Here is a 15603-nt window from a genome sequence, read left to right on the forward strand (position 1 = left end):
TTGGTCGGTCGTCTCCCCAACGTGACATCATGCAATGCATTGTGGGGGAAAGAAGAATCATTGCAAAAAGTAGCTAATTTTTTGTATTATATTCCGTTTTGTGACACCCAACAACATCAAATACAATGAATAACAGTTTAAATGTTTATTACCAACAAACAAATAGCGCAAATTCGTTGGAAAAATAAACCTGCCATATGTCCTTTAAGGAACAGTGTGAAATACCCAAAAAAAACAGTCAATGACCCCTTTAAACTTTTAAGATTAATTGACACCCCTAACAAGCACCCCCCTCCTTCCAGTCTCGGTTGTGGCCCAATGTCTGCCCAAGGGTTGCTTACCTTACAGTGGGTGGTGGACACAGGCAGACCAATGTTAGAAGCAACCACAACAGTCAGAGCTGAGGCCAGTTCAATGCTGAAACCACTGGAGGAAAATTAAATCAGACATGTCAAATGTTGGTGTGTGTGAGAAGGAGAGGAGAAGTGTTACTTTTGAGGATAGTCACATCTTGGGAGGTTGTGGTTTGTGTGAGGGCGGGGTGGTGGGTTTTTTTTCCTGGAAGAATACCAGGGATTCAGTTTGGCTAGTACCTTGAGGGGGTGATGGGGGTGAGGTCCTTGCCCATGGTCTGGATCACTCTGCGACCCCACACCCAGAGACCAGTGCAGATGCCCACACCTCCATACAGCAGCAGCCAGGTAGGGGTGGGGGCATTGGAATACACAGATCCACTCTGGTACACCAGCCACAGCGCCACCAAGGGTCCAATGGCATTACTGCAAGAGAAGATGCTTACCTTCATGTTCAGATAAATGCTGGCACTACTTCTGCCTGCCAATATTTCAAACTGCATTTGACCTAAATCCAACGTGAGAGACCCTTAATATAGCTATAGGTATTATTACTGTACCAACCTGACATCGTTGCCTCCATGGGCGAAGGAGCCAAAGCAGGCGGTAAGGATCTGGAGGAACTGGAAAAGCGTGGAAACTTCTGGCCTGTCTGCCTCTAGCCCATCGTCCTCCAGGGAACTGCAACTGCTCCCTGCGTCCTCCTCGCACATCTCCAGGGTCACCTCTCCCTCCCCCAGGCCATCGGGCGTGCCGTGCACTGCCACAGCGTTGCAGTAGCTTGTGTAGCTGTCCATCCGGATGCGCTTCCTTTCCTGGCCAGCACCCGTGCCCTTGTCCCCATCCTCGCTAGCACGGAATTCACCTTCCTTGTGCCGAAAGTCTCCATGCATGCCGATGATGGCCATGGTATAGGAAGTGTAGCTGTTGTTGCGTCTGATTGGTCGGTCGCCACCCTCGCCCATGCAGTCTCCGACCTTGGCCAGGTGCAGCTTGTGGAGCAGCTCCTTGTAGAGTCCCGAGTCCTTGTGAACCGTGTGATACTGGCTGTAACCGTTGCTAGGGACATGGGCAGGCCCATTGCTGAACTGGACTTGATTGTTAAACTGGACTTGGTTAGTGGACTGGACCTGTTTAGGGACTGTTAATGAACAAGCCAGATTTAATGGACTACATAGACTGGAATAGAACAAAAAGCTGCTTAGCAATGAGGGAGACGGTGAAACTATTTGGACTACATCTGGAGGAGGAAGCCTGACCAAGAGCACTCAAAAGAATAATTCAGTTCAATACTGCTCACCACAAGCATAGACAGTCTAGCCATTCCAGTGACTCACACTCACCACCGTTAGTGTTGCAGCTGTCGGTGTCCGTGCCGTCCTTGTTGTCGCCGTCGTCAGAATCTCCGATGTCAAAGGTAACCCTGCGTGGCTCCTCTGTGGGAGGCTGGGGCTGCATGGGGGAGGTCTGGGCGGTGGCAGCAGACGGTGAGGAGGGAGTGGAGGTTTCCTCAGGGACAGGTTTCAGAATAGGACTGTGGGCTTCCCTCAGCTCCCTCTTCTCCATTAGAGGGCTTTCCGAGGGGCTGGAAGACTTGTTTTCCCCTGCGGGGTGGAGGGGAAAAGTTGTCAAGTCTGTTGGGGGGGGGGGGGGGGGGGGGGGGTTGACTCATTTCTGGTATAATGAGTCAAGTTGCTACTAGGTAAAAGATAAGGTAAAGGATAAGTATGTAGGGGAGAATATTTACACATTGGTCTCAGCTCAGTCTGGGCTTGAATTTGCAACCAATTTGGTTTGCTTGGTATGCTCCCGAAATTGTCTGTGAGACCTCATTTGAGAGTGCAAATAATCATTACGGTGCAACCTGTATTAATGTATTTACAAAAACACTTGCTAATTAGCCTACTGCACAGTATGTGCCTGCTGTGAGCTAATAGTGTCCGGTCCACCGTTTTATCAAACATTACATAAACAATTAAACTTAACGTTCTAAACTTTAATGCAGACTTTAAGTGGGTGCTCCTAAAAAATGTTTACGTTGGGAGCACCAGTGCCACCAAGTAAAAAAGTTCATTTCAAGCCCCGTCAGTGTACTGATAACGACACGCCTCAGAACCTTCTGTTTAAGGCTGCAAACAGAAGACGATACTGTAAACTTTCTGATAAAACTCTTTAACCCTTGTGCTGCCTTCGGGTCACATGACCCGAAGGTTCACAACGAACCATCGTTGTTTTGCGACAACTTTACCCAATACAAAAACAAATAAAAAGCATTTTCTTTTAACCTTCGCGATGTCGGGGGTCTGAGACAGCCCGACGGTTAAAAGAAAATGCTTCACTTTGTTTTTGTATGCGGCAAAGTTGTCGCAATACGACAGTGGGTCACAATGACTGATGGGTCAGAAAGACCCGAAGATAACACAAGGGTAAAAGTAGTACATCATGGCTTGCTGGTCAGCCAGAACATTGGCCTGATTACATGATCAAAAGTTGTTAGACCAGGAATCCGTTCAGGCACTAGCAAGTCATTTTAGATTGTTGGCCAAATCAGTTCACAAGACAGCCCGAGTCACCCTTAGCCTTCATCCTGTGAAATGTGGTTAACCCCAACTCAATCAACTTAAGTCAACCAGGGCTATTCTAGTGACTGAGGTAAATGGGAATTAGTGGATCACTATGATGACCCAGTCTGCTGGATCATTGTGGCTGTAGACCAGGGGTGTCAAACCCTGGTCCTCGAGGGCTGCTGTCCTGCATGTTTGAGATGTTTCCCTGCTCAAACACACCTGATTCAATTAAATGGTTGTTATAACGACCATTCATTCGAATCAGGTGAGCTCGATCGGGACAGCGGCCCTCGAAGACCAGGGTGACACCACTGCTGTAGACAGATTATGACCATTCAAGATGGCCATCAACAGCTTGTACCTTTGCTGTAAGACAGCAGGAGATCAAGTCTCCGTGAGACAAAGAACAAGGAAGATGTTATGGATTGATCCATGAAAAACAGGTTATTGGGTGTGGTCATCAACATGAATCACAATAAGAGTAGCAGAAATCTGCAAAAACAAAAACTAGGCCGTTGATGTAAATGTTAAAAGATAAGAGCACCTTTACTTCAATAATCATTTACTTAATTCGTAGACTATCTGCTTCTTCAAACAGAACATCATTACTCAATTGCAACATAGAGACCAAATTCACAAAATATCCACCTTATTCTCAGGGGTTCTACTGTAGAAATGATTATGGGTGCAACTTCCGGTAAGTAGCAGAAGTTGCGGTTTGCTATACGTTAGTCCCAGCCAGCCGTCAACAGTGATTCTTTCTAAAGTAATTTTAACTATAATTGAACTAAAACTGGTTTGTTTTTAAACATATGTTGTCATTGGGTGTGCTTTGCCTTCGGCAAGGGCACAACCTTTGTTCTCTCACATATGTTTTTTATTTATTATTATTATTATATTATTATTTATTATTGTTTATTTTCACGCCCCTAAGGATCCCTCAATATTTGGACAACATACACAACGGCGGTGTCCAAATGTTCGTCTTGGTAGCGATTGCGTTGGTTGTATTTTTATTTACGTTCCGTTGGATGGTTTAAGTTCAAATTACATTTTTGTGGCAAAAAGTGAAGCTAACAGTGGCTAACTTGCTAGCCACAGTCACTGACGTCACGAAAACACGCGTGACTACCTGTAGCAGAACATTCGTTCAGAGCCTGTTTAAGGAGAGCCTGGCCACTCGCTATTAAAGGAGACATGACATGCTGTTTTTGGATGCTTTTATATAGGCCTTAGTGGTCCCCTAATACTGTATCAGAAGTCTCTTTCCCGAAATTCAGCCTTGGTGCAGAATTACTGCCACTACTAGCAGTCCCACAAGGAGCTTTCCTCAGAAAGCGCCGTTTTGGTGTCTGTAGCTTTAAATGCTAATGAGGAGCGGAGGGGCGGCACCATGCGCTAATGTTTACAATGGATGTATCGCAATGGCTGTAGCCCCGTTGCTGTAAGATGCCTCGAATTTGCCCATTCTCATCTGATAACCCTGGTTTGCAGAGGTACACACTCAGTCATTTCAATGAGGGGGAAAGGCAGATATCGCGCGCGCCATAACACCTTGTCTGAGGTTAGTAGCTGGACGAAGGAGAGTTAGTACTGATCCAGAATTTTATTTCAGCAAGGCCAGTTTTGTATTAGCTCAAGTTGAGGAAACAGTCGTGGCTGAAGTGTTTGGCGCAGACATACAAAACAAATGCGCCTACAACAGAAGTTGTGTAGGCGCATTTCCAGAGAAAATAAAATTAAGATACTGGGTCTTCAGAGGCTCGGATGAAGGAACTGTAAAAAGATTGTTTTCCTTTGTACATCCAAACTGAGCAAATGTAATGCTTCGTTCGTTTGCAAGCCATGATGTCTCTCGAGGATAAAAACACTTGCACGGTCGTAGCTCAGGTTTCTTATGGGCGGGCCAGATTCTCTGGGCGGGCAAAGCAGAGAGAGGGGAGGTAACCTTCCTCCTTGTGACGTAACAAAGAGGAGATTTTCAAACAGAGCAATTGAGCTTTCATTTTCTGAAAGGCGGAGAAGAACACTCAGGGCTTGGTTTACACCGATCGAAAAATCTAGCCACTGGGGGACCAAAGGCAGGCTAGGGGAACTCATTAATGTTAAATAACCTCCTACAGTGAAGTTCTCATGTCATGTCACCTTTAAGCCCCATTGTACCGAATTTTGTTGCAGTTCCACCAGAGTTCCACTGGGAGTGATTACGGTCGAGTGCAGAATGAATGGGAGTCTATGGAGCTAAATGGCTAAATTTGTCTCTTTCACCTGATTGTCGTTGAGAAATCTCAGATTTTATTGTAGTTTTTATATGATCAACATGGATTATAGGTCAAAAATTGAATGAACGAGCACTTATGTCCTTTCGATTTCTTACAGGGTGAGTTGTTGTTGCCCATAACACGCTAGCATTCTGCTAATGAATGCTGATTGGTTAGTGAAGGACTGACTACGACCAGAGATCCCTCTTGATGGCATCCGAAGCAGAATGTCAGAGCATTAGCAACATTAGCAACAACATTAGCAAGCCAAAACTCTTTCTAGCATGTGTATTGACAAGGAGAGCCTAACCTGTCAGCTGTGTTGTCGATAGCTCGAGATAAAAGGAAGTGACCAGAGCTTGCCGTAAAACAATATCTCTGGTCGTACGATGTGTATGACGTCAATGACATTTTAAAAGGCTTTTTAGAACAAAAAGGCGACTTCAAAAAAATCTAACACCCAGCAGTGTGTATTTGTTTTGCCTCCCCTTTCAAATTCAAATTACTAGAAAAAAAAATTATATCCTGAGAAGTGGATTTTGAGGGGTATAGCTCCATAGACCTCCAGTCATTCTGCACTCGACCGTTAGCGCCCTCATATGGAACTAGAGTGGAACTGCAACCAGTTCAGAACCCGGAAGTTTCCCCGAGAGTGGCAGTTCTCTCCATAGATATATATAAAGGGTAGATGTCTCGTCCGCCTTGCCGGACAACGGAGTCAAAGTTGCATAACGACATCTTACAATCAAGTACAATCTTTTTAAGAACGTTGTTGCAAGCGTCCATGCAAGAATGGTCTTGCAAGACCGCAAGGACGTAGAATGAATTGAGATGCGCGGCTTTCCTTGGCTATTGCGCAATACCCTGGACTCGCTAGGTTATCGAAAAGTCGGAGCAAATTTCATCAATAAAAAACACATTTTCAGCGACTACACTGCCCATTTTTCGTCACATTTTAATTCAGATGCTGATTTTCATGTACCGTTTAGCTGAAATATGAATATTAAAAACTTAAACTTATGAAGTTTGTCCGCCTCTCCTGACATCTTGCAATGACTTGTGGGAAATCATGTGCGTTCTCACTGGCAAGTCACCATCTGATGCATCCTGGATAAAAGGGGCGGATCAAGAACATTTCTGGGTATTTTTGGCGTTCTTGGTGACTTGTGTTCTTTGGATTGAAACCGTACTTGGGCAATGAAAGATGACGTCAAACGAGTTCGCAAGAACACAAGAACGGAGAAAAACGTGGATTGATAAACAGCCCGTGTCTATGGGATAGACATATATACATGGGATAGACCAATTATCACCCTACGTCACACGACTGTCAAGCATGCTCAACTACGCATGTCGGATGCAAAAGACGAACTTCTCCCGGGTATAATACACTTGGAGTGTCGATCAGGTCATCATATATCTCTGGCCACTGGATTTCAGGGCTTGACATTAACTTTTTGCGGCACTTGTCCTTTGGACAAGTACATTTACGTTTCATTTGTCCATGCACAAAAGTCACTTGACTCCGATACCTTTAAATAGCCTGACCAAGTAATCGGGCAAAACTAGCGTGGCTAACGGAGGTCACTTTCTCAGGCAAATGACGAATGAAACAGGCTCGGTTAAAGAAATCATTCTGGCTATCTAAAGCAGGCTTGTATCTACAAAAGGCAGTCATCCCTGACGTTTATAGTGTAGAATGGAGTGAAATACAACATTGTGCACACTGCCAGTGAGCGACCCGAGTCTGACTGAGGCTAACAACGTCAAAACAGTGTGACGGGGACGCAGTCTCACTCAGATTGCCAGTTTTACACAAATCACAAAAATAAATCGGACCAGCTGGCTAAAAGCAGAATTCCCATATCTCTTGAAATCTGCCCTGCTCGACTTTTTAGGTGTAGAATTTACTGTAAAACTGTAAAATTATGAACTTTGTGACATTACGTGAAGACATGGCTTCCGCGACGCGAATCGCTTGCCATCACTCGCCTTCCCACAGTTCACCACGTGCGGGGGCGTATCAATCAGATGTAGAATTGTAGTTCTCTAAAGTCACTGTTGTAGTGGTCATGGCCAAGTGTGCAGACTTGGGTTTACGTACAACCTCGGCAACCCTGCGGCAGCCTTTTTTTTGTCTCTGTACGATTACAGAGACTATCAAACAAGACTGGGTGTGCAGACACAAATACTATACGTTTCTCCTCCATCTTGAAACTGGAAACCTAGAAAATGTTTACCACGACCAATGGTTGCTACGTTACAAGAAACCAATCCGATTGGCCAACCCCAGCGTTTAACGCTCCTCATTTACATAAAGCTGAGAAAATCCAGCTTGCAACACTCCGCTCGCCTTCCCATAATGCCCTACGCGAGTGTTGACGCGCGTCAACGCCTGGTTTGATTGACAATGAATTGGAAGCCGACGCTCCGCTGTAGTGGACACGCACCGTAAGGGTCAAGCAGCGGACCCCCATGAGTACTCCACTCCTACCACCGGCCCACACTGGAGGCGGCGCAAGCGGTGTGCAAGACCTAGCAAGCAGGGAAGTTGAGCGGTATCAGCGCCAGGCTAAAGGCCAACCTCTACAGACCTGCACTTCCATCTATACTGCTTTCCAACGTTCGATCGCTGGAAAATAAAAGAGACTACCTCAGACTGGATTTAGCAACACAAAGAAAAGTGAAAGACTGCAATGCCATCATACTCACGGTGATGTGGCTTAATCACACCGTTCCGGATAACGCCATTCAGGTGGACGGGAGAACAGCATTCGGCGGACAGGAGCTACGCTCTCAGCGGTAAATCTCGTGGAGGTGGTGTGTGTATTTTTACTAACAACTGGTGTACTAACGCCGAAATTGTCTCAAGCCACTGTTCTAAGGACTTAGAATTTTTAACGCTAAAATGCCGACCATTCTACATGCCAAGAGAATTCACAGCCATTAACAGTGCAAACACAAAAGACGCACCGTCTACATGGTATCAGTCGGGTAGCTCAATGCAGAATTCTAACCCGGACTCTGTCTACATAATTGCTGGAGATTTTAATCAGGCCAAACTGAAGACAGTACTTCCACACCATTATCAAAACGTGAACTTTGCAACCAGGGGAGAAAACACTCTTGACCGGGTCTACAATAACATTAAACAGACATTCAGAGCTTTCCCCCACCCCCACCTAGGGAACTCAGACCATCTCTCTTATGCTAATTCCAGTTTACAGACCATTATTAACCAGGAACAAGCCGTCTGTGAAACAGATCAGAGCATGGCCAGAGGGAGCTACCTCAGCCCTACATGACTGCACAGACTGGAATGTTTTTGAGAGGCTGCCACTACCAACCAGCACGTCAACTTGACGGATTATGTGACAGGCTACATATCCAAGTGCATGGAAGATGTGACCTTCATCAAAAACATCACGAGAGCCAACGAAAAACCTTGGTTCACCAGGGAGGTACGTGAGCTCCTGAGTACGGAATGCTGCTTTCAAGTCTGGGGACAAAGACACCCTCAGATCTGCCAGGGCCAACTTGAACCGGGGCGTGAGAGCAGCCAAGCGTGCCCATGCCCATCCAGTCAGTCACTGACTACAGATCAACAGACTCACCGTGCAAGGACAACACAGATTTCCTCAACACACTTAACACCTACTTTAGCAGATTTGAGAAAAATAACACCACCACACGAACAAAAGCCCCTCCCGGCCCTGACGATGAAACACTTCACCTGGACCCAGCTGATGTACGGAGGACCCTACTCAAGGTGAACCCCAGGAAAGCTGCAGGACCTGACGACATACCTGGGCGTGTGCTCAGAGATTGTGCTGACCAACTAACAGCCGTCCTCACAGATATCCATAACACCTCTCTGTGTCAAGCCATCATACCAAAATGCTTCAAAGCCACCACCATCATACCACTACCCAAGAAATCCCCGGCATCAACATTGAACAACTACCGGCCCATAGCACTCACCCGCATCATGATGAAGTGCTTTGAAAAGTTGGTCCAGGCCCATATAACATCCTCCCCACTACACTTGACCCATTCCAATTTGCATATCGTCCCAAACTCTCCACCGATGATGCCATAGCAACAGCACTTCACCTATGGAAAACAAAGACAGTTACGTGCGGATGCTGTTTATCGACTTCCGCTCCGCCTTCAATACACACAACAGTGGTGGGCCTCATCAGCGGCGCTGACGACAGCCTACAGAGAGGAGGTGCATCAACTTATTAACTGGTGTGACAACAATAACATAGCCTGACGTTGTCATACTCATAATTCTAGTCAGAATATGAGTCTGATACCGCTCCGTTGGGCTGTGAGTATTGGGCGTGTTTCAACCGAACCTGAAAAAAAAAAAAGCCTCTTCACGCAATTGGATAGACCTACAACCAATCAGAGCAACGTAGTATGTTTGTTGAAAACGAATTCAACCCAAGCGCTCTTTGGTGATGCGGTTGATTACGTTACTGTTGATCATCTGTCCATCATCGTATAAAGCCCGCCCTGACAATTTGATTGGTCTGAACAGCTCTTGTTCGGACATAGTTTTTCCCCAACCGAGCGACCCCAGACCCAACTTCCCGACCAAATTTTTTTGTGGGCGGGCTAAGTTTGGCTGGCACCCAGACTAACAATAACCTACAACTGAATGTAAATAAAACAACTGAATGTAAATAAAACAAAGGAAATAATTGTGGACTTCAGGAAAAATCACATGCCACACTCCACTTAGTATAAATGGCAGTGCTGTGGAGTCTGTGAAAAGCACCAAGTTCCTGGGGGTGCATATCACAGATGACCTGACATGGTCCACCAACACCACCTCTCTGGTCAAGAGGGCACAGCAACGCCTCCACTTCCTTCGCCGGATGAGGCGCCATACAGAGGTGCCATTGAGAGCATCCTAACCAGCAGCCTCTCAGTCTGGTACGGCAGTTGCTCTGCTGCTGACCAGAAGGCCCTGCAGAGTGGTGAGGACAGCAGAGAAGATCACCAGATCAGCCCAACCATCCATTCAGGACATGTACATGTCCCGTTGCCACAAGAGAGCCATCACCATAGACCCCACCCACCCAGCTACAATCTTTTCACCCGCCTACCATCTGGCAAGCGCTACCGCATCATGCGGTGCAAGACTACCAGACTCAGCAACAGCTTTTTCCCACAGGCCATCAGACTACCAAACACACAAGGAAATTTCATGAACAGGTGCTCCTGCGCCACATACACCCACTAAGGACCAACTGACTGCAAAATATTTATTTATCATTTATTTTTTAGTCTGTAAGTTGTCTGTGCATAGTGCCTGCATTATGAACAATAACATAGTATCCATGCTGCTATTTGAGCACTTTACTCATACGTTGTTCTTATCGATCGTTGTTTTTAACCTGTTGATGTCTGTTTACACTTTTGTCAAATGTTATAAATGTTGTATTACTTGCACATTTGGAGTATGGGGAAACGCAATTTCGATTGTCTGTCTGAAGAATAAATCTACTTCATTTGAGCTAACTCGGTTGTGAATCTGACACTACCATGCGTAGACTACAAGTAGCTAGCTACGGTGGTGAACCTGGCTTGTTTTGCAGTGGTTTACAGTCTCGCTAAACAGATGATCGGAGTGTTGTGAGGGGCTCAAATAAACACTCATTGCTATGTTTTGCAACCGAAGGATTGACCAGAAGACTAGAAACCCTTCTGTCAGAATAAAAAGAAAACAATGCCTCTGACTGGTGTTGAACCTACAACCGTTCGTTTACCAGCACATCATCTCATACAATTGATTTAGTGACCAACATATTGAAGCAATGTGTACATTTACATAAATACACCCCTTTCAGCCATGTTGTATTCGATTCAATTGTCTCAAGTAATGTTTTGAAATACATCCATTATACATATCTGTACAAAATTTCAAGTCAATTGGACCTTTGGTTCAAAAGAGGAATTTTGAAGGTTTTCCCAAATTCACTGTAAAGGAAAATCCATCATAGCGGACCTCATGGGTCCTTGAGGCTTTTTTGTTCCTCATGAAAATGAGGCGTGTACCCCAAGTTTCTGAAGAATTGGAGCAATGGGGTTGCAATGCCATCACTTCGAAAAGTGGACATTTGGGCACCCCCTATGGTCTGATGTGGGCCAGTCTTGGTATGGGCGTTAGTTGTGGCATGTTGTATCTATTTGCCAAATTTCAAAACTTTTACCCATGAGTTCTTGAGATAATTTACAATAATAAATATAGCTGCAAGCAGCGATGCGGGTTCCTCCGCAAAATATTATAAACATGTACACTGTAGAAGATCGAGAGTTGGACAACAAGAGAGCAAAACTACTTCATGTTTGGCCAACAACAACATGCTGAATGGGGATTTGAACTCATGAGCATAAGGTTACAAGTCAGTCTCTCTATCCTCTCTGCTACACACCAACGGTTGACATTGTATGAATAGAAAGGGCAGAGTATTAGCTTTGGGACAAAGGTTAAGAAACGGTTGACATTTCAAGGTGAAATTGCGCATGGTATTTCAGAACGATGTCATCCTGTTTAACTAAACAGATAATTAAAATGACAGGCCAAAAGACTGTGGCTGGATTCGAACCTACGACCTTATACTTCGTTGTTAGATTCAGCCAAAGTTGAAACTGCTCTAATTCAATCATATTTTGATATACCAAGGTGAAATTGTTTATGGTACTTCAGAGTGATGTCATCTTGAACCCTATTAAAATTATATTTGATTTATTGACACAAAGAAATTGAGGCAATGTGTACATTTACATAAATACACCTCTTTCAGCCATTTTGTATTTGATTCAACCGTCTTAAGTAACGTTTTTAAATACATCAATGATACGGTACAAAATTAAGTCAATTTGACTTTTTGTTTAAGAGGATAGATTTTGAAAGTTTTTTGCAAAATGTCGTTCTACAGGAAAATCCATCATGGCGGACCTTATGGGTCCTTGAAGCTTTTTTGTTCCCCATGAGAAATAAGGCAAGTATACCAATTTTCAGGCATTTTGGAGTAATGGGGCGCTGGGGAAATCACGTAGACTTTGGGCGTGGCTTATAGCACCACCTATGGGCGTACGTGGGCCACTAGCCGTCTAGGAGTAGTGACTGACCTGTTGTATGATTGGGCCAAATTTGAAGGAAAAAAATCGGGTCGAGGACTTTGAGCCATTTAACGGAGAAATATAATAATAGGAATACTAACTAAATCAATGGGTTTCCTCCTACCGGCGGCACCCCTAATAATTATAATACCAACAATTACAATAGGTTTCTTCCTAACGAAGGAATCCTAAAAAGGCAAGAGGAGGAAACTTACGTTCAATTTTCTTCTTGAGTCGAGGGCAGACAACAAACCAGACCATTACAGCAGTCAGCGCCGCCAAGCCCAGAGAGATGAGCAGCGTTCCCCACCAACGGACCTTGTCAAAGCCCAGCACTGGAGAAGATGTTGGGTGCAAGAGATCGAGAGGGAAAGAAAGACATGGAGCAAGATAAAGAATAATATGAAATAAAATAACTTGAGTCAAGCATTCAGACTTTGATATTCTTTCAGCAGGTCTACTTAAAAATAACAAATGTACAGGTATTGTGGATAAGGTTACAAATCTGTAACATTAACATTTCTGAAGACTAATACAAACAAACACAAAAAGTAACTCGATGATTATTGTTGTTTTTTTTATTTAACAGAAGATCTTCAGCTAATAAGTCTACAAGGAATCTGAACTTGCGCTGGAATTTATCTACCCAATATGTTAAGTTGCCAAACATAAGCTTCCAGTTAACACCGCTTCATAGATCATGCACTGCATCCAGGTAGCAAATACTCCTAGTCAATTATTAAGCACGTGGCTCATAGATGTTATGCAGACAGTTACGTATTTCCAACATGGTGTGACAAAGACACAGGGGTGTTGCAAGTGCCCTGCCACCATCCACATACAGACAATTCTTTAAAAAGGCAAGGAGAGCTGGGGAAGGGGGTACAAAAAAGGGAGGTGATGATTTACTAGTCTTCAGTGTAGCATAAGAAAACCTGCAAACGTCACAACGCATCGTGTCAATGCAGCTCTGTATGCTGGTGGCAACAGGGGCGCCATTAAATGAAACACTCCTGAAAACAACCTGCTAATGTCATACCATGAAGATACAAGTTAGCTACGCAGTTAAAAGGAAGTGGGTTGTTAAACTTCTGCAAGGTCTCTACAGTGTGACCTTGGTTAAGTGTTCAACAACAACAAAAACACGGATGGAAGCTGGACAAACAAACAGATTAGAAGGCCAGGGGCTGAAAGATAAGAGAACTTGGTCACATCGTTCGTTTAGGGTCTACAGTCCACAGCAACCTATAATACTTGTCACCCTCACATGCTACAGCAGCAGCCGACTGCAGGACATATCTGCTCTGTGTATTTAGTTACGCAACACAAACTCTGCCCCTCCGGGGAAAGGAAAGGAGGAGGGGCTGGGAGAGGAATCGGGAAGGAAGCATGTAGCTTTTATAGCCCAGCTGTCTCACCCTCACTGGACAGGTGCCGCCAGCTCGGGGTGCTCAGTTTGGCCAGTGTTGGGATAAGGTGGGGAAGAGGAACAGGGTGAAGTGCAAAAATAAGAGTGGACAAAAATAAGTAACCACTGGAAACAGAGATTTGGGTGTGTAAATTCAGCATAAGCCTGGGTAGATTTATATGTAGTCAGACAGTAGCACATCTATGTGATGATGACCCCAGAATAGGTCAAACCTCTGGAAACAATGAAAGTATAAAAATATAGGCTGTCCATATAATAAACACTCCCACACAAAAGGGGCGAGTCTCCACCACAGCCACACAGTGGGATGAATGGGAGTGCTCAGGAAATGGAATTTAACCACGGCTACTTTCCAACCCCCTCCCTTGTAACCCTTTGCATCCCGTGGCCCACATTACACAATAACAGTTTGTTATCCCCCCTATGACTCAACTGTATGAATGACTCAAAGTTTGGAAAGGATAGATGAAGGGTGAATATCCTCTTTAAACATAACAGCAATACATTCTTAAAGTTGTAACCCTCCCAGTTCGAGACATTTATTTAGCCAACGTCAGAATAAGTTCCTGGAACGGTGAACTATCCCACAGTGGAGTATTTTCAGTATATAAAACCAAACAATTGTTTCATAGTCGTACTGTAATCTATATGTTGTGACACCCACTACATTTTTCAATGTTCACACAAGCAATGCAGTTAGCGGATAGCACAACTTGATGATGCAAGACAGGCATGTTGTGTAAATTAAGGCATGTGTTAGCTTGTTTAATTAACGATTCATTTGCTATACTGTCATAAGTGGTTTGTGTTGGGTCCCCCAAGAAACCAATGCCACGCACGGTTGGTTTTCCAAAGGGGTAACCAAACAGGAAATTGGCATTCCAGTTTAAGTACACAAAAACACCAACAGGAGGGGTGTCAAATTCATTGCTTACCATATTCAGAACCCATGCAGGTCAAAAAAAATTTTTTTTAAAGGGTGTACTCAAAAGAAAGTTACAAATTAAGAAAATAGTTGCATCTAGCACGAACAAACTATAGTCACATTAAAATGGTGATAATGTGCTTTTGTAAAGCCTCCTTATTTGACTCTTCCATCTGTAGTAGACCTTCTAAATGACCAAATATGGTTTGTGTTTACACGTGACTGATTTCTAAGGTGTTGAACATCCAGGGCTTCGAACATGTATTCTTTTTGACCTCTTGATGACTTTCATCTTAAGTAGATTCATTTACAACCACAAAATACTAAGGCGTGAACTTGCAAGTGTATGTGACGTGTAAAAAGGGGATTATATAAAGAACAGAGAACACCAAATGTACAGCCATGTTTCCTTTTTCCGCATTCCATGGCACCCAACTCAGTTTGACAGGGCTGACTTATCACCACTACACAACTGCTACATAAGAGTCTGTATCGAGGAAAAAATCATTACTAGGACCCCTGTATTGGAAAATAAACACTCCTGCTGTGAAGGGTATGTGCTCCTGCTTTGCTTTAACTGTATACTCCTGGTGCTTATGACATGGAGGAAGTCACTGCTTTTTGTCAAAGATCAGGATTATCCTATTAGAACCACCTTTACGGCCTATAGGTCTTGAAAGGAGCATGGGTGTAAGAATACACATCCTCCTCCCTAGCAGTTTGTGTCAGTAAACCAAGTGCGCACTGATGACTGTGCTAGTTCAGTTCTGCCTCAGGTCTTTAATCTCCTGTCCATCTATATCCTGTGGCTATGCATCTGAAAGTGCAGCAGGAATTAAATAATCCCCTTCTCTGCACAAGGAATACCCATAGTATAGGTGCGATACACTTGCGTCTGGGTGTAAATTACATAACAGTACACTATGTGATT

General features: G+C 44.3%; 1 protein-coding gene across 1 annotated transcript in view; it reads right to left on the reverse strand.

Moving 5' to 3' along the window:
• The window catches only part of slc20a1b (solute carrier family 20 member 1b), a 31785-nt gene that overhangs the window by 11952 nt on the left and 4230 nt on the right, over positions 1 to 15603 (reverse strand). The window contains exons 6-10 of the mRNA XM_062478729.1: positions 12534 to 12653; positions 1697 to 1957; positions 918 to 1494; positions 594 to 779; positions 342 to 426 (exon numbers count right to left, since the gene is read on the reverse strand). Of these exons, the coding sequence (XP_062334713.1) occupies positions 342 to 426; positions 594 to 779; positions 918 to 1494; positions 1697 to 1957; positions 12534 to 12653 (1229 nt within the window). The remainder of the gene's footprint in view (positions 1 to 341; positions 427 to 593; positions 780 to 917; positions 1495 to 1696; positions 1958 to 12533; positions 12654 to 15603) is intronic.

This window comes from Osmerus eperlanus, chromosome 14 (genome assembly GCF_963692335.1).
Source record: "Osmerus eperlanus chromosome 14, fOsmEpe2.1, whole genome shotgun sequence".
NCBI classification, from domain to species: domain Eukaryota; kingdom Metazoa; phylum Chordata; class Actinopteri; order Osmeriformes; family Osmeridae; genus Osmerus; species Osmerus eperlanus.